This window comes from Aedes albopictus, chromosome 3, assembly GCF_035046485.1.
Source record: "Aedes albopictus strain Foshan chromosome 3, AalbF5, whole genome shotgun sequence".
In the NCBI taxonomy this organism is placed as follows: Eukaryota; Metazoa; Arthropoda; class Insecta; order Diptera; family Culicidae; genus Aedes; species Aedes albopictus.
This window is the reverse complement of record NC_085138.1, coordinates 231170771-231190806: the sequence shown is the minus strand read 5'-3', so window position 1 is coordinate 231190806 and position 20036 is coordinate 231170771. Positions and strand designations below refer to the sequence as shown.

The window sequence follows — 20036 nt, the reverse complement described above, 5'->3', positions numbered from 1 at the left end:
CGTAGCACCGTAGCTAGCTTGTTGCCTTCTTCGCCCAGTTCGTAATGATCTGCGGACCGCCGCAACAAGAGTGGGGAGACATATGTCAATATGGGGGGAATGTATGTACCTCAAAAAGAATAATGTGACATTGATAAAGGATAACAATGGTTGTTTCGCACTAATGGCATTGTCTTTTTGACGGTTTATTACCAGTCCCAGAGTGAGGATGGTGTCTTTTTTCCTAATGTTACGCAAATAATTGACCTCATGATGTGTGCACTAGGAAAGTCATTTTATAATGCATTTATGTCTTAACAATGGACCTAGATTTTACGAATCCATAAACAATAAAGTGATAGAGTAAGGTGGGGCAAAAGTTCGACCCTAGTTGAAAATTCAATGCTTTTCAGAAAATTGAAACAGTTCAAAATAAATGAATACCGTGTGCTGAATCTACCATCCATGATCTAAAATTTTGCTGAACAAAGTTACGCCAAATGTCTTTTCAATGTTGAGTTACAACACTTTTTGTATGAGTGTGTTTGATTCGAACTCTTGTCCCACCACTGGGGCAAAAGTTAGAATCTAGTGTTTGCGGTATTTCGCTAATCATAGCATACTATTTTGACACTTTGGTAATAGAAATATCTGAAAGCAATTAATATTTGATGTTGGAACTGGAACACACTTTAAAGTTCGATCTGGATTTTACCCAAATCAGGGTGAAATTTACCACACCAAAAATTAGTAGTTGTCCGCCAAATTCAGGTAAAACAACATTTTTTTTTTTCAACTTTGATCGAATTTTCTCACTAAATAATTCCATCATACATATTTAGAGATAATATGTACATTTTTCAGAATTTTAGGTTTTTACCTAAAGTTGCCATATGACTGAAACTCTTGCCCCACAATTCGAACTTTTGCCCCACTATGTGTAAAATATGATTTCCAAATCTTTTTTGCAAACAGTTATACATGCTAAAAATACCTAGTTACGCCCCAACATAAAAGACCGAATTCGATTACATTAAAATTCCAATCCATCGCAAATTACAATTTTTTGATCAAAACCCAACATTTTGTCATAACTTTTCGAAATATTGATCAATTTTCATAGCTTTTGGAGTGAAAGACTCTTTTTCAATAAAGCTTAGAACAACCTTGACACCCGAAAGAAATAATTTGAATTGGGCTCAGAAACTTCAAAAGAAACTTTTGCCCCACTTTATTCTACTGCCAGAGAAATTCTACTGTCAGGAAAAGACCCAGGAGCACCAGCAAAAGTAGAAAAGTGCCAAGAAGCAGGCTCGCAACTGGAAACCGGCAACGAGTCTCACTTGACTCTCATTTAGCTGCGTCTGGAGTGGAAGAAAAGGTGCGAGCGCTAGAATCGAAAAAAGCAAAAGCAGCAGCATTAAGAACTAAAGATGCAGATTCAGCTGCAGAAAAAGGAAAAGTAGATGCAGTGTGCGTTTGGGCAGCGGATTTTGGTTCTGCAGCTGCGCACTGAAGAACAAAAAGTCTTTTTAATAAAGACAAATCAATCAAATCTGAAGAACAAGACGAGCAAAGGTCATAGCCAGCGGAGATGCTCCGAAAGAAGAAACAGATTCAACAACTGAAAGTGAACCAACGGTCATGGATGAGGAGTTAAAGAAACGAGAGCAATCAAGAACATTTCGGAAGCCGTTGCTTCTGGCAATGTCAATCAGAACCTGGTGAAGCTGAGTAAGGAGAATGTGAAGAAGCTAATACGAGACTTCAAGAGCACCGACGATGAAGACGAGGACGATGAAAATTCTGACTTGTCAAACCAGAATTTGGAATCATCCATGGAAGCCAAGAAAGGCCCAGCTGGCTGCGAGTAAGGGAAAATTCTCCGGCAACCTAGCATTGTGCCCACTGTTCTAAGCGGCCTAAAAATCGTTCAACGATATATATTACTACACGATTGGACTGAGTACACACATTAGCAGTGTGGAGGAAAAATGGTTTCGGTGTTGGCGTCTCTGAACCAAGGTGCTTACAGGGAAAGTTTACCAACCATCTAAGTGCGGTTGGAGTACAACAGCGAATTGATCAGCAGGTGAACTGGAAATATATCGAGAGTGGAATATTCCTGAAGAATGGGCCTGTGGGTGTCAGGATCAAGCGCTGCAGCAGGCGCAGTTCCAAGATGTTGTTACATGTTGTTACGGTGGGCAAGTTGAATCTGCCACATCAAAAGTTGGATTCGCAGGAGCTTGCAGTACAGTACGATCATATGTGAGGGGTCTCCAGTTAGTCTAGTGGTTAAGGCCATGGATTGCCAATCCGGAGATAGCGGGTTCGATTCCCGTTCCAGTCGAGAAAATTTTCTCGACTCCCTGGGCATAGTGTATCATTGTCCTTGCCTCACAATATACAAATTTTTGCAATAGTTGGCCATGAAAACCCTTCAATTGATAACTGTAGAAATGCTTAAAGATCGCTAAGTTGTAGCGAGGCAGGCCAAGTCCCAGTGAGGACGTAGAGCCATAAAGGAGAAGAAGAAGAAGAAGAAGAAGGCTGCCCATCGAGTAGCATGACAGACGGGCGCAGTTGTTGTTTGGGCGAACAATATCCACTCATTTTAGAAGCAAAGGTGGATAGCCTGTGGAACCGATTACTGTTCGCTCTGAACTGGAATTAACGGTATATTAGCTGCGGCAGACAACCTCAACGGTGACTGGTAGGTACCTCGACTACTACTAATCGGTATCTGAAGATAACCTGCACAAGCTGCTCAAAAGTCACGACCCGTTGCAAGAGTCAGTGTTGGTCATTGAGCAAGAAACAGTAAAGAATCACGCCTGGGAAGTACTGGAGCAAACCATCAAAAGTGTCTGCAATCACTTTGAAACAATATTGCTGTGGAAAACGGAAAATCCACAATTGCTGGACAGTTACTCGATGACGGTTTGAAGAATGATTCAGCTAAAAAGGCTGCTCGAGAAACACCCGAAGTTCAAGGTGAACGTACGCGTGTAGATCAAGAGACAGCTTGGTACTTCTTGCTACCACCGAAAAACTGGCTGGAACTTCTTCCGATTAGACTTGGTACTTTTCATCCAACGTTATCCGAAGAATTCTGAAAAGGTTCGTCTCGTCTGAGATGCCGCAGCAACAGTACAAGGAGTCTCTCTGAACCCTCAGTTGCTGGTTTCGCGGAAAACAGATTATCTTCGGTTTTCGGTCTTCGGTCGAACTTGAAGATGTTCCAACAGCTGCAGATTCACTCCGAGGACAAGCAGAATAATTTTCTTTTTTTTGAACGGAACATAAACCGCCACGCATCCACGTCATGGATATGATGACACTTGGACCGACGAACTCCCCCTACTCTGTTGAATATGTCAAGTACCGGAACGCCAAATAGTACGCCAAGCAATATCGCGAAGCGTCAGTGTCCATAAAATGTCGCCATCGCGTCGATGAGTACTTCAACAGTGTGGTTACCAAAAAAAAGCAGTGAAGTTAGCGCATGAAATCTGGTTCATCCACAAAAAATGCGAAACTGAGTGTCCAACGCGGAAGTTCTACGGAGCCTAAATAGGATAGGTGTAGCCGGCAACAACGGTGCATTTCTGTTGTGAAAATTAACGTCCTGGGCGTGATTAGGGATCCATACAAGGATGAGTTCACGTTCTCTTGGTTTGCTGTCGCAGTTTAATATACACTAGAAGATTATCATCCAGTGGCATATTCTATCTTCCATTGGGGCCAAGAAATTGAATGGAATTGGAATTGCAATGGGGTGTCGCGAAAACTATGAACAAGTTTATTGTCGAAGGCCGAAACCATCCGGGTTCCGCGTTGCTACATCGGCGGCGCCAACTCAGTCAAAGCCGATTCACTTGAAATCCACATCTCCACTAATGCCCCAGCGAATACAGTTACGGCTGCGTAACATTCTTGTGAACAGCCATCAACGGAAAAGTTCACTGTTGCTTAATGATGATCCGGGCTAAAGTGCTACGTGAATCGATCCCACGGCTCGAATATATAGAAGCTGTACTACGCGTCATTCTATTGCCAATCGGTCCTGGCTCCAGTATTTTCTGTAGACAGATTTCCGCACAGTGTGTGACTACAATTCGTTTTATTCTGAATCGACGCGATTCACGAGCTGACGAAGTAGGTGGACTGGAGATGGGAACTGAATATTGCCGACGATTTGACTAAGTGAGGTAAGCTCCACCATTGCAGAACGACGAACATTGATTCAAGGGCCAGCAAGAATGAAGAAATTCAGTGGGTGGAAGCAATCCTCCGACGGCAGGCAGGGGACGATTTCAGGAACGAAATGAGCGCTCTCACGAAAAATTTGCATTACCAACCGGGCATCCCCATGGAGGCTGTGAAGAGAATCAGATTGATCTACAACTGCTCTCCGGTACTGCCCAGTGAAGGTTTTCTGTGAATGGATGCAAACCCGGTGGAGAGCTCTTTCGACAGCTTTCTACGTTATGAAAATTCGGGAACTACGTTCAAAAAGATACAATAGTTCTAAATACCAAAAATGCAACCGGTAAACAATGCAGCAAAACGAATAAAACACAAGGTGCAAGGTGAGCAAATGTGAAGCGCGATCTCTGAAGATGGCCCCATTTCTATTTGAGCGAGTCACGCTTCATCTTCGGCACTTCAGCTCGACTACCAAAGTACGGTAGGTGGCGCTGGGCGGCAGTCTACACCTGCAAGGTCGTGCGAGCACGACGAATTCGTATCGGATGGCCACCTCCCAGCTAATACTAATATAATAATATATGATGTTGTATAGGATGCTAAAACGGAGGCCATATGCGTATATACTTCCATTGAACCACGTGTAAAGTGTACGAATATGGCCTCCACTTTAGCATCCTATTCCACATCATATGCGATCGTGTGTTGACTGGGCTCGCGCTTCATCAATAGGTTCGGAAAACCCAGCCATAGCCACATCTTCTCTGATAATACCAAGTGCTTTCGAGAGGCAAATAACGAGATAGAGTAGGTCAACCATGAATGCACACTGCACAGAGATCGTTGACAGTTCAACAATCGTTTGACACTATTCCATCTATTCCGACTGAAACCGCACATGGGCGATGTCGTAGTGTAAAAAGAAGCGATGCATGCACGCGATTGTTGTCACAAGTTAACTGTTCAGTACACTGGCGAGTATGCGGGTGCACCCGATGAAATTGAGAGATTTTCAGTTCCACGTGCCGTACGTCCGAGTTTCCAATCGCAAGTTCCTTATCGCCGCTGAGGTTGCCACCATTGCTAGGTATCGGTTCGCATTTTTCCCTTGTCAACATTTCGTTATTTGTGGTTTTACGGCTGACTCGCAGGGCCAATTACAAGCTCTGACTCAGTGAACAAAGCTGACCTTCCCGGAAGGTACGGATTCTGCATTGGTATTTTTAACAAATACAGTGCTGGGTAAATAGCCTCAAGGCACCCAAGGGTAATATTTTACCTGTGCTTCCACTCCAAGATTAAATAGACAAAATAAATAGAATAAGCAAAATTTATAGAACAAATACACGAATAACGACAGCTGGTAGTGCTCGATTAATATTTGATTGCAGTTGTTGTTACCACACTTTAAAGTGTTAATCGTTAATAGTATTCCATAAATAATTCAATAGCCGCATATTAAATCTAAAAACAATGAATGTTTAATTACCACACTAACAATCTAATAAATAGTTCTAACTGCAGAGCAGTTCGTCGTCATTTGTGTCATCGGAAACCTGAAAGAATGCAGAAGTTTCAGCATTCATACGAAATGTATGAATACAATCTGGACTACGTGCGATGGTTGGCCGACGTTTGCGGCGTCGATATGATGGTGGAAAATTACAAAATGAACTACCGCACTTTTAGCACTCTGTTTGTTATAACTTTCACCATACTTAACGCGTGCTACAGTTGCTGGTTCTACTACCCGAACTGGTTCAAAATTGTGGAAGTTTTAATAACTTTTTCGGTTTGCTTGCAGGTAAGGTGGAGGAAAACTGAAGGGTGATGTGATTAGATAAAGTTTGTTTTGACATTTTTAGGGAGCAAACAAGTTCTACAACGCTTATATTCATCGACATTTCTTCATTTTAATGTACGGCCGTCTTAGAAATCTGCACTTTAAGTATCGACAGCACCAGCAGAACAATGCGCAACTGTTGCTGCTCATGCAGCGAATTCATCTGATTTCGAAGGGCATTTTTGTACTTTTTATATTGGGGGGATGTTCTTACTTTGTTTATCCGATATTCAGCTATTGGTGTTGCCGCCGGCGGGAGCTTTTGTTTTCGTTGAGAATTCCGTGGATAGACGCAGATTCTCCCAATGGATACATTATTACGATGAGCTTCCAGCTGTGCATGATAATTTTTACAGTGTTTGGAATGTCAGCAGCAGATTCGGCAATACTTCTGTTCGTGTGCAGTCTCGCCGGGTTCGTCGATGTGTTCAAAAACGAGCTGAATGAGTTGAATGTGATGGTCGAGGAAAAACCACGAAAAGAGCAGAAAATAAGGGAAAAAGTTAGAGAAATATGCGTTCAACATTTGACAGTCATCGAGTAATGGTTGTGTAGAGAATTTTTGTTCAATCGTATTGATAATTTGTTTTTCTTTTATGTTCTAGATATGAATCTGACCTAGATGAAAGATACTTCACTACATGTTTTGTTCAGGTTGTGTCGGCAACAGTAGGCCTCAGCAGTGCGCTGTTCCTGGCCTACGTAGCAAGATACATTCCAGGATTTGCGCTGATGCTAGTGTTATCCGCCCAGTTGTTTGAGTTTTGTTTGCTTGGAACGGTATTGTACGTAAAGGTATTGATTAGTGCTTCATGTGAAAAGGAATCATATGAATGCTTGTCACTTGTCAATTTTTGGAAGAAACTATAAACAGTGAGGAGTGAGTCTAGTGAACTAATATAATTTCATCGTTTTCAGAATGAAGAAATAACAGAAGCTATCTACGAAGCAAAGTGGCACTTGTTGGAGAAACCGCAGCAAAGATGCATTGCGCTGATGTTGCATAAGAGTCAGAACTTTGTTGAAATGACCGTAGGTGGGCTTGCACCGCTGAACATGGAAACATTCGTTGCGGTATAAGAAATGTGCTTAACACTTTAGGGCTTCTATCGCTTTATAAAATTTTATTTTATTTCAGATAATGAAATCAATATACTCGTATTTTACAATGCTGATAAGTTTTATTGAGTAATATAAAACACCTGGTTATGTAATACAATTCGTTGTACATAATAAAACACACTAGCGTAAGTTTGTTTTTGCGAATATAGGACGTTTTTTATTAAAATGAAGAAAAAAGAACGTGGTGCGGTCGGTAGTACTGTAGCATGGAGCCCGGCAGGACGAGAATGAACGAACTAGTACGCTGAGGAAAGTTAAGAACGCAATCATTCTGAACGTCGTTTACATAGTGCTATCTATGATTCTCCGACTACAATTTCACCAACACAAAAAGGTATAAACTGCCGATAGTTCCTGGGAACAGCCATGATTCAGGCCAGTGCCGTTCTGAAATCTGTCCAAAACACCAACTTCGATACAGGAACATCGAGGATTTGGCAGACAGTCCAGCGAAAACCTTAGAAGTACCCTTGTAACACAGCTTCAGCGGAGCAACTTTCGATTTAGCCGCGGTCAGCAATATCATCGTCACCAACTGAATTGATAATTTTGAGCTGTTAAATGGCGCTTCCTTCCTAAACGTGGGAGTAGGACTCCATCATTTGCTGTACTGATTGCGTTTCATCCGTTACGTTGGCCCCGTTCAGGTATGCATTGAAGTGCTGCTGCCACCTTACGTCAGTCCGTCATGAGCATCCCGTTCCCATCCCTGCTTATTTCAGCTCATAGCACAAAACCGTGGCGGGAAGCGTTGAGCTTCTGGTACAAATTCCGTGTTTCTTGAGAACAGCACAGTGGGTCAGTGATGTGAGTCTGTTGTTTCCGCATCTGAGAAATACAATGCCAAGCTCTGCCGGGTTTCATGCTGCAGTATTACCGCCCATGCTTCATTCTGCGTTTCTAAAATCGCTTTGTATTCCTCATCAAACTCATGATGTAAATTTCACTGCATAAATAAAAAGTTTGGAATTGACGTTTTCATTTAAAATTGGCGGCTAACAATAATAAACTTGGCGCACTATGATTTATTTCGAAACGCTTGAAGCCACACTACTGATACTATGTACAAATTCAATGTAGAACATTATTTAAAATATCTACAACAAAATGAGCTGCAGATCATTCATTCGATAAAGTTGAGCAACATCATCAAATACGTGTATATGGACTTCATGATCTAGGAAAACAAAATTCAAATTATATAAGTACATCCATTAAGCAACTAGTACACATACCGCAACGAAAGTTTCGACATTCATCGGTTGCAATCCTCCTATCGTCATCTCCACATAATGTTGGCTTTTGTGGAGCATTAGCGATATAGTTTTCTGCTCTGGCGTCTCCATCAAGTACCAACTGGTTTCATAAATTGCTTCGGTGATTTCCTCGTTCTGTAACGAAGCTTCTATTGAAGCAGATTCGTTACTGGTTGTGGACAAAAATGCATACCTTAACTGAGAATATCGTTCCAAGCAGACACATTTCGAGTAGCTGACCAAACAGCGACAACATCAGCGCACACCCTGGAATAAAATCTGCCCTATAGATCAAGAACAACGTTATACTTATCCCCATGACTCCTGAGAATATTTGGATGAAGTACGATACAAAATATCGCTCGTCAAGGTCTGACTCATATCTGGAAAAAATAATAAAATAAGTCCTCCAAAATCCACAAATACTAACTTAAACCTCACTGTATTATGTCCAACTGTTGCATAACAATCTGTCGAACTTTTTTCCGTATCGTAGGTTTGTCAGGATTGAACTCGTTCAGCATGTTTGTCAATTCCATCAAATTGTATTTGAAAATATCGACAAAGGCGATCAAACTGCACACAAATAGCAAAATAACTGAATCCGATGCGGTAAAGCCGATCACGAAGAGCGCCAATATGGACGACTGAAAACACATTGTTACGACGTATCCGCCCAACGAATCCACATCGACCCAAGGTAATCTTATGCAGACCAGAAGCTCTCTTCTCCGTTCAGTTAAATAAAGGTACAGTGGGTGTACGGAAAAGCTAAATCCGGTGAAGATGTACAACGCGAGAAACAGCTTAATAGTCAAATGTATCTTTTCCATTGTTTTGTAAAGTTGTTCGTGATTTTTATGGTTGCGGAATTTGTAATGGAAATCTCTCAGACGACGGTACATAGTTTCGTAGAAGTGTCGATGAATAAATGCTATGTACATTTTTACTAGGGCCTGGAACAAACACTCACTTTAACACTTATCATTAGTTAAAATTAACTAAGAGAAATAACCATTCTTACCTGCATGACAAGGGCAAGCAATATCGCGATTTCCAACATTTTATACCAATTTTGGAAATAAAACACGCAACTGTACAACAAACTAGCAGCAGTGATCAAAACCAAAATCGATACAACGAGAAAACGTAAGTTGAATTTGTAGTTTTGAGCCATAATATCCAAACCACAGATATCAGCCAGCCTTCGAATCAACATGAGGTTGTAGTCGTATAGTTCGTATGACTTCTGGAACCGTCGCATATCGTATGTCTCTACAAAATTAGTACCACAGCGGAATTTACACTATCAACACTTCTACTAACGTTATGGAGTTTTAATAAGTTCCAATACTGCACCACTTTTCTCATTTGATATAACGGAAAATCCCGCACAAGGAAAGCCGCCCATTTTTTAGAGCGAGAGATTAATGATTAACGAATTGGTTTACATTATTAATCAGCACGATCAATTATCACATAAATATATTAACGTAATGGGCCAATCGAATGAACCCTTTCACAGACAGGATTTACTTTACAATAATAAAGAACTCATTCGCCGTTTTGTTCCTAATCGTCCCGGAAGGATGCGGTGGGCAACGCATGTTACGAGTATACTTAACAATAACTCGAAAAAAAACTAATGTTGCCTCTATTTAGTCAGGAATATACGGAAGAGACACGAATCTACCATAGCAAAGAACGGCAGCAAGACGAGAGTGTGATCGCTAACGCACAGGAAAGCATGGATCGCTCTGATTTGTAGAGATTTTATGCAACCGTCAATGATGCGCAGCACAAGACTGCACACGTTCCCATAATGTGCAATTTACTTACTTTCAGTCCTGGGCACCCACCGACCGAATTGAAAGATTTCCATCCTGGGTGATTGCCAGCCATCGCCTTGACCTGTGGCCAGGTCAAATTTCTCTCGACTTGCTTGATTTCGTTATTGAGGCAGCGCCGCCGCCATGAGCCTCTGGGTCTGCCTCTGCTGCGATGTCCTGCTGGGTTCCAGTCTAACGCTTCTTTGCAGATTTCGTTTCCGCCCCTGCGTAGAGTGTGGCCGACCCACCTCCACTTTCGCTCCCGAATTTCTGTCGCTATCGGCTTTTGATGACATCGACGATGGAGCTCCACGTTGGAGATCCAATTGTGAGGCCACCATGCACGAATTCTATACCGCAGGCATCTATTAATGAAGGCCTGTAGCTGTTGCATGCTCTCCACTGATACACACCACGTTTCACCGGCGTATAGCAGATTTCACGTTCGAGTTAAAAATTCGGATTTTGGTCCGTCGACTGATCTGGTTGTTTTTCCATACACTTCTTAAACTCGCAAAAGCAGCCCTTTTTTTTTCCTTCTAAACCACGGGTTCCCAACCGGTGGTCCGCGGCCCCCTGGGGGGCCGTGAAGCCAGTCCAGGGGGGCCGCGATGTTACCAAACAAAATTGTTATTTTTTTTCAATATTGGGCAAATTACAGTCCGGATTCGCTGGTTGGGTCACGACTGCGCCCCGATTAGCGAATCGTGTTCGTTCGTTGGGGCAACTGACAACTGATCAAAATGCTCTAGACACACGCAAGTGACGAGAAATACGTCACGGAACACTCACATACTTGCGTAAACGTTCTGTATACAGGAGCTGTGATGCGACGGCGGTCAGACGTCAAACTCGTTTTGACATCTATTTTGACATTGACAGTGCTTTTTAGTTGGGTTTTGCCCCAACCAGTGAACATTCAACCATCGAGACAGCCCATCTAACGAGCTCTCAACGAACGAATCGTCACTGTATAGCAATTCTTAATTTTGTGTACAGTCGGAACCCGCTCGTTGAGCCACAACCTCCACCCAACCAACGAATTCGATTCGCTAGTTGGGTGAAGTGACAGCAGCACAAGGGGCGTGCGCATTGTTTTTGTTAAATCTTAGGTTGGAAGTAAAAAGTAAAATTTTTCAATTTGTTTTACATTTAGAGTAAAACTGATACGTTTTGCAAGATACATATATGGCCAATGCGAGAAATAATTATTTTCCCCCGTTTTTAGTCGGTGAAGTGAAAATATAGATGTTTATGAAACCACCCGGACCAAAATGCAAGCACAAAACGCTTTCAATGATCGACAAAATAAAGATTGCCGATGTTTAGCATTTGTTTCGAAGTAATTGTACATACTGTTTTTTTTTTAAATAATTATGAAATAGAAATTCTTCTCGATTATCAGTAAAGTTTTACGAAACCAAAACTTCAATAGCTCGCCCCTCGGAAATACAGATTGGTTGTCATTTTCAGTTTGACATTGAATTATGACATCCAGGTGCTTTTTAGTTGGCTGACCGCTCAACTAACGGAGCCCCAACTAAAAAGCCACCCAACTATTAAGCCCCCAACCAGCGAGTCATGACTGTACCGCCACCCCAAAAGCCACAATTTGAGGAACAAATTTTCAGTATAGAACGCCTTCAGAAGAAAAAAATTTTCGGCTGCGCCGCAATTTTATGCTACGACTCAAATTAAACGTGTATGACATCATTGTTAACGAAATATGAGTGTCGAACAAAAAAAAATGTATCATTCATCGGCGAAAATCCCTCCCACAGAAAATTTTTGTCTACGTCACTGTACCCAAAAAAACTCGGTTTCGTTTATTTTTTTCTAAAAATTTTCATTGGGCCTCAGATGTTTCGACAATCTTTAAAGGGGGTCGCCACCTCAAAAAGGTTGGGAACCCCTGTTCTAAACCATAGGGTGATAATCTATTCAACAGACACCCTAACAGAAGGTTAGGGTAGTGTAGGTCTGACAGGCCGTCTTCTACAACAAAAGTAAAATCCAGGACTACTCTCTCCTCGTACCCACTAAACCATTCCTATGGTCGCCAAACCCTACGTCTCTCCGGAACCACCAAGAAGGTATTGCTTCAGAGAGCAGCCCTCGCCTTCTTGATCCGTGCACACCTATGTCGATCTTGGGGCCGCCATCGGTCGCCATTTGGCTACCAAGATATTGGAAGCTTTCAACATTCTCCACTGATTGCCCAGCCACCGTTAAGCTGGAAGAGTTCACCGTGTTTATATCCAACGATTTGGTCTTGTTGACGTTGATGGTAAGACCTGCCACTGAGGAACGATTGGCAAGATCATCGAGCTTGCTCTGCATATCAGAGCGCCATTGAGCTAGGAGAGCAAGTCATCAGCCAGTTCGAAGTCATTTAGGTACTCCATGGTAATGGGTTGCCACAGCAATCCACGATTTGGGTCACGGTCAATCGCACCAACCAGGATCTCGTCGATTACGATGAGGAACAGTAGCGATGTAGTATACATCCTTGCCTCACTCCAGCAACGACCTAGATGGGGTCGGACAAAACACCGTTGTGCAGTACTCTGCACGAACATGCCCTGTACTGTGCTTCAATGAGGCCGATGGTTTTCTCAGGAAGACCCTTGCGCCTGAGGGCTTCTCACATGTTTCCATGATAGAGATGGTCGAAAGCTTTTTCGTAATCAATGAACACCAGGTAGAGAGACTCTTGGAATTCATTGATTTGCTCCAGGATGATACGAAGCGTTACAATATGGTCCACACAGGATCGTCCGACACGGAATCCTGCTTGCTGCTGTCGTAGAGTTGCATCAATCGTCTCCTGTATACGGTTAAGGATCACTTTACAGAGGACTTTGAAAACGATACACAGTGACATGATGCCCCGCGAATTATCGCATACAGTCAGGTCACCCTTTATGAGTGCCTTTACTAAGACGCCTTGCATCCAGTCGGCCGGAAATGTCGCGGTTTCCCATAAGTTGTAGAATAAGTGATGCAATAGTTGTGCGGATACTACTGAGCATCTCAGCTGATATGTGATCGACCTCTGGGGATCTGTTCGATTTCATGCTACGGATGGCTGTTTCTATCTCCTGCGCTGATGGAGCTTCGGTGTTGACACGGGTAATGCGTCGAACCCTTGGCGGATCATGCTGAGGTGTTGATGGCGTGACCGACACTTGAAAAAGGTTTCCAAAGTGCTCAAACCAGCGCTTTAACCGTTATGTGGCCGGCAAACTTTTTGCTTTTTTCTACACCGTGTATTTTAAATGGGTGCTGGGTACCCGGGTACCCTGCTGGCCACATAAGGGTTAACTGATCAGCCGGGTCGGTAAGTAACTGTGTCTTTCACGGGCATCGTAGCATTTATCTTGGTCCCACAAAAGCGACGTGAGACATCATAGAGGAGACGGACGTCGCTTGTTTTTGCGGCTTTCTCGCCTTCGTCGGCTAAGGAGTCCGCCCACGCTCTTTTGTCCTGTCTACATGAGCGTTTCACTTCCATCTCGAGAGGCAAATAGCGCTGACGGGCTACGGCTTTGGCTCCTCGTGTTTTCGCTCGCTCTATCGCGGCTTTGGCGTTCCTTCGCTCATTTATCTTCCTCCAGGTATCATCTGTGATCCACTGCTTTCTTCGGGTGCGTAGCTCACCCAAATTATTCTCGCCGGTGGCGATGAAGGCGTTCTTGATGGCGCTGCATTGATCTTCTACGCTTCCACCTTCTGGAATATTCGCGGCGTCCCATGGGCCATGACGTGCTCATAGTCCGAGTTGTCGGAACCAACCTTCGCGTTGAAGTCGCCCATGACGATCTTGATATCACCTTTCGGAATCTTGTCCACTATAGCATTCAGTTGACTGTAAAAGTGCTTTTTGTCTTGCAATTCGGCAGCATCGGTTGACGCGTAACATTGGATCATGGTAAGGTTTCGAACCCGGGTTCTGAATCTGGCTACAATTAACCCCTCATTAATAGGTTCCCATTTCATAAGCGCTGCGTGGGCGTGAGCGCTGAGCAGGAAACCAACTCCATGGTGGCAAGGAGCGTGTTCACCTCGTAGGCCAGAGTATAGCAGAATCTGTGTTCTCCAAAGTTCGGCCAACGGGCTTCGCTCAGTCCTACGATCTCAAGCTTCATACGGTATGCCTCATTGGCTAGTTGTGCCAGTTTACCCTGCTGGGCTAGGGTTAATACATTCCAAGTTCCAATTCTTGTTCGATGTTTCGCGCTAAAAGTCGTTGCCGTTGAATCAGTTCGTAATCTTTCATTTTCGGTTTCAGTAACGGTTTTTTGGGTTTCGGAAACAGTAGGTTGTTGGCCTTAGGTCCCCTATCCACCGTGATGGGGCTGCCACCTTAGGTATAGCTTCCGGTGGAGGAGCATTTCATACTCAGCCGCTGGATGCCAAAACAGACGCTGTTTGAGCCGTACCTCCTTGGTGAACAGACGTTCGAGACGTACCTTCTCAATCTAGCTGAAGTCAGAAGACAACAGTGCCCAGGCTGAACTACCAGCTAAGCACACAACTCTTAGCTGGCGGTCTTTGTCATCGCTTGACCCGTGGAAGCATGAGGTAGGAACGTGTGAGGACCAGAGCTATATTGGACGCTCTCCTTATCGACTCTCCGTTTTGCAGCCCTCACAAGGACATATTTTTTTTTTTTTTTTTATTATAGAGGTTTTAAACCATCTGGTTCATTCGCCTCTGACAAGGACATATATATAATCTCAATTATACAGAGTTTTAATTTACATAGATTTACGCACTTTTTTCAATTAACAATATTTGATAATTACGAAATACATTTACTCTTCTTCCCAGCACAGAGTACCGTACACGAGGAGACCACCGGAATCACCTAATTGGTTCGCGGAGAGAGCCGGGACAAAAAGCAATAAAAGTTTAATTTCCAAGTCATTTTCCCAGATTAGCCATTTACAGAGTCTAGCACATTAGCCTGTTCATCGGTGCACCATGAGTGTGTGCATCGTGGCGGTGTTAGTATGCATACTTCCGGACGAGATTGGTCCGTTATCCTTAGTCTGGTAGTACTTTGTACCCGATGCGATTTCTCGAGACCCCAGCAATATCAACGGAAGAAACGAGGTGTTATAATTGCATGGAAACTCTCAGCTCTCTGACCTGTCGTGGGATGTCGAGAGGCGAAAGTTGCTACTCAGTACCATGTCATAACGGTACCATCGCCTGGTAATTAGTTTTATATGAGCTTCGGGACGGTAAAATGTTTTGTGAGATAATATTTCGCTTACCGGTGTGCGGTGTGGGAACTGACTGAGAGGACTTCTCATTGGTGGCGCCGGCCGATCCGACAACCAGTTGGCTGCCATTTCCCGAGGGTGTGTTGTTTTGAATAGTTTGTGCTATTAATTTCATTAGCCTCGCAGGGAAGGCGAAATGGGGGTTGGCTAAGTGCACAGCCATATACGCAACCAACACTCTCTTTCTGGATAAGGATGAAACGAGTTGCTGGTTAATATAGCTTGTATCGCAAATAATTTTACTAACTGGGATTCATTATTAAATGGTTCAAGTATCTCCACGCACAATTTATTTATTTTTTCTGAAGAGATTGCTCCCATCTGAGCGGTAATGTTCACCTCTGCACTCAACTAAGTGAAAATTTCTCAGTTTCGATGTTCCAGGTATTGCAGAATACTTTATGCAGAAGTTGTACAGATACCAAGGGAGCAGCTTTGCACATATTGATTGATATGTGACCGACCACAGAGAAATAGAGTTCCTTAGAAAGTTCTTCTAGAAGTTTATCAAGAAGTATTTCAAAGAGTTGTTCTAAGAATCTTTCCCGTGGTTAATTCGAATATTCATCCAAACGTTTCTGCAAAAAAATAACCGTTCGATAATTAATCGTGAAATACCTTCAGGAATTGTGGAAATTCTTTCGGTATTTTTTTTCCTTTTCAGAAATTTCTTCTTTCAGTTTTATTTTCAAAAAATTCGGGAATTTTTCTAAAATTTTCCCAAAAAATATTTCGAAAGTTCGCTCAGAAATTCATTCAAAATTTCTCACAGAAGTTTTTTCTGAGAAATCTTTCCGGGTTTCTTTGAAAAATTCTCCTCCAATATTTTTTTTTTCAGATTTCCCGAATTATTCAAATGTGCAGATGGAAATACTCCGAGTTTTTTTTTTCCAGAAAATTCACCGGAAGATCTTCCAAAATCTATTGAAGAAATGTCTATAATAGTTGTTCTGATATTTTCTGGAAATTCTTTCAAAAGCGCCCAAAAACAAAATAGTTTAGGAAGAGTTATGAGGGCCCATATAGCCGAGGCGGTAAACGCACGGGTATTCAGCATGACCATGCTGAGGGTGACGGGTTCGATTCCCGGTCGGTCCAGGATCTTTTCGTAAAGGAAATTTCCTTGACTTCCTTGGGCATAGAGTATCTTCGTGCCTGCCACACGATATACACATGCAAAATGGTCATTGGCAGAAGAAGCTCTCAGTTAATAACTGTGGAAGTGCTCATAGAACACTAAGCTGAGAAGCAGGCTTTGTCCCAATGAGGAGGTTACGCCAAGAAGAAGAAGAAGAGTTATGAGAATCCTTCTAGAAGTCCATCTTAGAGCGCTACTGGAGGTCCTGAAGTTCCTCCGAAAATTTTTAACCGTGAATTTTGTTAGTTTTTATTCTCAAAGTGCTTACCTCATTGAAAAAAGTCCTAGTGCTTTGAAACATTTTTCTTAAGTTTTTTCTAGATTTCCCACCAACATTTCTACCAAAAGCTCCTCCGTGAGTTTTTCCAGAATCTCTGTGGGAGTTTTTCGGAGCGTAGCACCGGAAGATCATCCAGAAGCTCACTGAAAAGTTCTTGCTGAAAATCGTCACTAAGTTCTTCCAGCATTTTTCTAGTAATATTTCAGAGCGTTGTACCGAGGAGCCTTATGAGCGTTGATCAGGAATATCTTTCTGAAGTTCCTCTGGAAAACGTTCCCACAATTGATATAGTAAAACCACCAAAAGGTCTTCCAGGAGCTCCTCAGAGTTTTTTAGGAGTGTCCCCAGATGCTTTCTCAAGTGTTCATCAACATTCATCCAGCAATATCGCCAGAAATTTTTGCTGGAGTTCCTTCTGGAAGTTTCGCATGTGATTTGTCAAGGAATTCATCCAGAAATTCTGGTAGGAGTACCTATGAGGACCTAAGGACTGGTCCAGGAATTCCATACAGAAACTTTTTTCCCACAAGCAATCATAAAGGAATTAAAAAATAATATCAAGGATTCTTACAAATGTCCTCCAGTAATTACTCCTATGAGTTCTGCAGGAGCTCTTCTAGGGAATTTTCCTAGGTCTCCTTCATGGATTTCTGCAAGGATTGCTTAAGGATTTTGCCCAATGCCTTTCTGATATTTCTAAAGAACGTTCTATAATGGATTTCCCAGGAAATTCTCCGCAGAATAATTCAGAAAGTTCTCCAGCCAACTGCTGTAAAGACACTTCCAGTGTTTTTGCCTTTCTCGTACACTAAGTGTACTGGAAAGGCTATATGTTCACTCCAAAAATGTCTTTTTGATAGAAGGCCCGGAGGGTCGAGTCACATATACCAATCGACTCAGCTTGACGAATTGAGGTGATGTCTGTTTTTTTTTTTTTTTTTTTTTTTTTTTTTTTTTTTTTTTTTTTTTTTTTTTTTTTTACTTGGTGGTAAAGCCTTTCTGCCTTCCCGACACGCGTTCGATAAGCATGACCAGTGCTACCGATTTCGTCCATCGCGTGCCAGTTCGTGAGGGACTCAGAACAGAGAAGAGAACTCTGAACCCTACGCCTCTAACCTCCACCAAGGTCTACAGTGCCTGCTTCCCCCGGATTCCACTAGAAGCGACTACTTCGGGGGGGGATGTCTGTGTGTGTGTATGTGTGTGCGTGTGTGTGTATGTGTGTATGTGTGTGTACAAAAAACTCACATCGCTTTTTGGCAGTAAACCTCAACCGATTTTAATGACCGATGGTTCATTCGACGCGGCATATAGTCCCATTGTTTCCTATTGAAAATGGTTCGAATCGGTCCAGCCGTTCCGGAGTTATGGCCATTTAGGTGTTCCGGATCCCTACCCCTGGGAGGGGCCAGACATGAAAAAGAACCAAACCCATGCATGCGACACATCAAACCACGGCATTTTCGATAATCTGATGAACGGTAAGCAGGAAAATAGTCTCAGACCATATCAGAACCGGTAGTGTTACGGAGCCGATTCTGAGTGTCCCGCCGGAAGTGGCCGAATATAAAATTGAACATAACTCATTCATGCGTCACATCAACCAGCGGCATTTTCGGTAACCTGATGAACGGTAAACAGGAAAATAGTATCAGATCATATCTGAACCGGTAGTGTTCCGGAACCGGTTCCGGATGTCCCGCCTAAAAGTGCCAAATATAAGAGAACCAAACCCATGCATGCGACACATCAAACCGCGGTATTTTCGATAACCTGATGAACAGTAAGCAGGAAAAATAGTCTCAGACCGTATCTGAACCGGTTGTGTTTCGGAAACGGTTCCAGTTGTCACGCCGGAAGTGCCCATACATGAAAAAGAACCAAACCCATGCATGCGACACATCAAACTACGGCATTTTTAAGGCAGGCCGTGTATAAAACTGAACCAACCCATCATGCGACACATCAAACTGCAGCGATTTTTGTAACCTTTGGCATGGTTTACGAATTTTATGCGGAAATGAACTCTGGAGACCAGAAATTCCACGATTTCGGTTCCAAATTAAAGATGGCAGCCTAATATTCAAGATGGCGGCTGTTCAATGGAGTTTCAGGCTCCAAAACCATGCAATATGGATATATTTGGTAAGAGGAAGATGTCCGGAGTTAAAAAATGGCGACCAAAATATCCAAGATGCCGGCTCCAAATTCAAGATGGCGACTGTTTAAGGACCTGACACCATACACTATGGGTATACATGTTTGATATGGGGAAGAAGTCTGGACTCCAAAATTGGCGACCAGAATATCCAAAATGGCGGTTCAACATTCAATATGGCGGCTGTTTAATGGAGTTTCAGATTCTAAAACCATGTTATATATGTATATTTGGTATTGGAAAGATGTCTGGAGTTCAAAAATGACGATTAAAATATCCAAGATGGCGACAAAAATATCCGAGATCGCGTCTCAAAATTCAAGATAACGACTGTTTAATGGAGTTTTGGGACTTGAAACCATGCAATATGGGTATATTTGATATGGATAAAAAATTTGGGCTCCAAAAATGACAGAGTATCCAAGATGGTGGTCTAAAATCTAAGATGACAACTCGAAACTCAAAATGACTTATGTTCAATGGAGTTTTATGCTCTAAAACCATGCAATATGGCTATATCTGGTATTGTGACGAAGTCTGGAGTCCAAAAATGGCGAATAAAATATCCAATATGGCGACCAAAATAGGCCAATCTCAAAATTCAATATGGCGGCATAAACTTCAAGATGGCAAATGCTTAATGGAGGTTTAGGCTCTAAAACCGTTTAATATGGGTGTATCTGGTATGGGGAAGAAGTCTGGAGTGCAAAAATAGCGACCAGAATTTCCAAGCTGCCGGACTTAAATCCTAAATAGCGGCTCAAAACTCAAGATCGCGGCTGTTTTTTAAGAGTTTAAGGCTCAAAAATCAAAAACCAGATAAACGACATGATCTCTGATGCCATGAAATGGATTTCTGTTAATCGTATGAAAGTGCGATATTCATCAACATGCCACTTAAGTTGTGTTGAAATTTGTTTTCGAAGGC

General features: G+C 42.6%; 3 protein-coding genes across 14 annotated transcripts in view; 2 read left to right on the top strand and 1 right to left on the bottom strand.

Annotated features, from left to right (window-relative positions):
- The window catches only part of LOC109399236 (small conductance calcium-activated potassium channel protein), an 807467-nt gene that overhangs the window by 577155 nt on the left and 210276 nt on the right, over nucleotides 1-20036 (top strand). The window lies entirely within an intron of this gene.
- On the top strand, nucleotides 3041-8335 carry LOC109399258 (odorant receptor 2a-like). 2 transcript variants are annotated; one of them, XM_062859408.1, is made up of 5 exons: nucleotides 3041-5995; nucleotides 6057-6574; nucleotides 6640-6829; nucleotides 6953-7108; nucleotides 7173-8335. In XM_062859408.1, the coding sequence occupies exons 1-5, from the start codon at nucleotides 5669-5671 to the stop codon at nucleotides 7224-7226; spliced, it is 1245 nt and encodes a 414-aa protein (XP_062715392.1). In that variant the 5' UTR covers nucleotides 3041-5668; the 3' UTR covers nucleotides 7227-8335. The 2 variants fall into 2 exon arrangements, with proteins under 2 accessions (XP_062715392.1, XP_029724633.1); XM_029868773.2 differs by having other exon boundaries at nucleotides 3042-6574.
- LOC134291529 (putative odorant receptor 83c) lies at nucleotides 8360-9721 on the bottom strand. Its single transcript, XM_062859409.1, has 4 exons — nucleotides 9437-9721; nucleotides 8854-9368; nucleotides 8606-8795; nucleotides 8360-8547 (listed from the first exon to the last, which is right to left on the bottom strand). Exons 1-4 carry the CDS (start codon nucleotides 9674-9676, stop codon nucleotides 8371-8373), a joined length of 1122 nt encoding a protein of 373 aa, XP_062715393.1. The 5' UTR covers nucleotides 9677-9721; the 3' UTR covers nucleotides 8360-8370.

What these genes read in the sequence shown, in the direction of transcription:
- LOC109399258 (XM_062859408.1), top strand. Translation starts at nt 5,669, where the DNA reads ATGTTTAATTACCACACTAACAATCTAATAAATAGTTCTAACTGCAGA. An exon ending in CTTTTTCGGTTTGCTTGCAG is followed by an intron (nt 5,996 to 6,056) that starts GTAAGGTGGAGG and finishes TGACATTTTTAG; the next exon opens with GGAGCAAACAAGTTCTACAA. An exon ending in GAACGGTATTGTACGTAAAG is followed by an intron (nt 6,830 to 6,952) that starts GTATTGATTAGT and finishes CATCGTTTTCAG; the next exon opens with AATGAAGAAATAACAGAAGC.
- LOC134291529 (XM_062859409.1), bottom strand. Translation starts at nt 9,676, where the DNA reads ATGCGACGGTTCCAGAAGTCATACGAACTATACGACTACAACCTCATG. An exon ending in TGCTTGCCCTTGTCATGCAG is followed by an intron (nt 9,369 to 9,436) that starts GTAAGAATGGTT and finishes TGTTTGTTCCAG; the next exon opens with GCCCTAGTAAAAATGTACAT. An exon ending in GAACGATATTCTCAGTTAAG is followed by an intron (nt 8,548 to 8,605) that starts GTATGCATTTTT and finishes GCTTCGTTACAG; the next exon opens with AACGAGGAAATCACCGAAGC.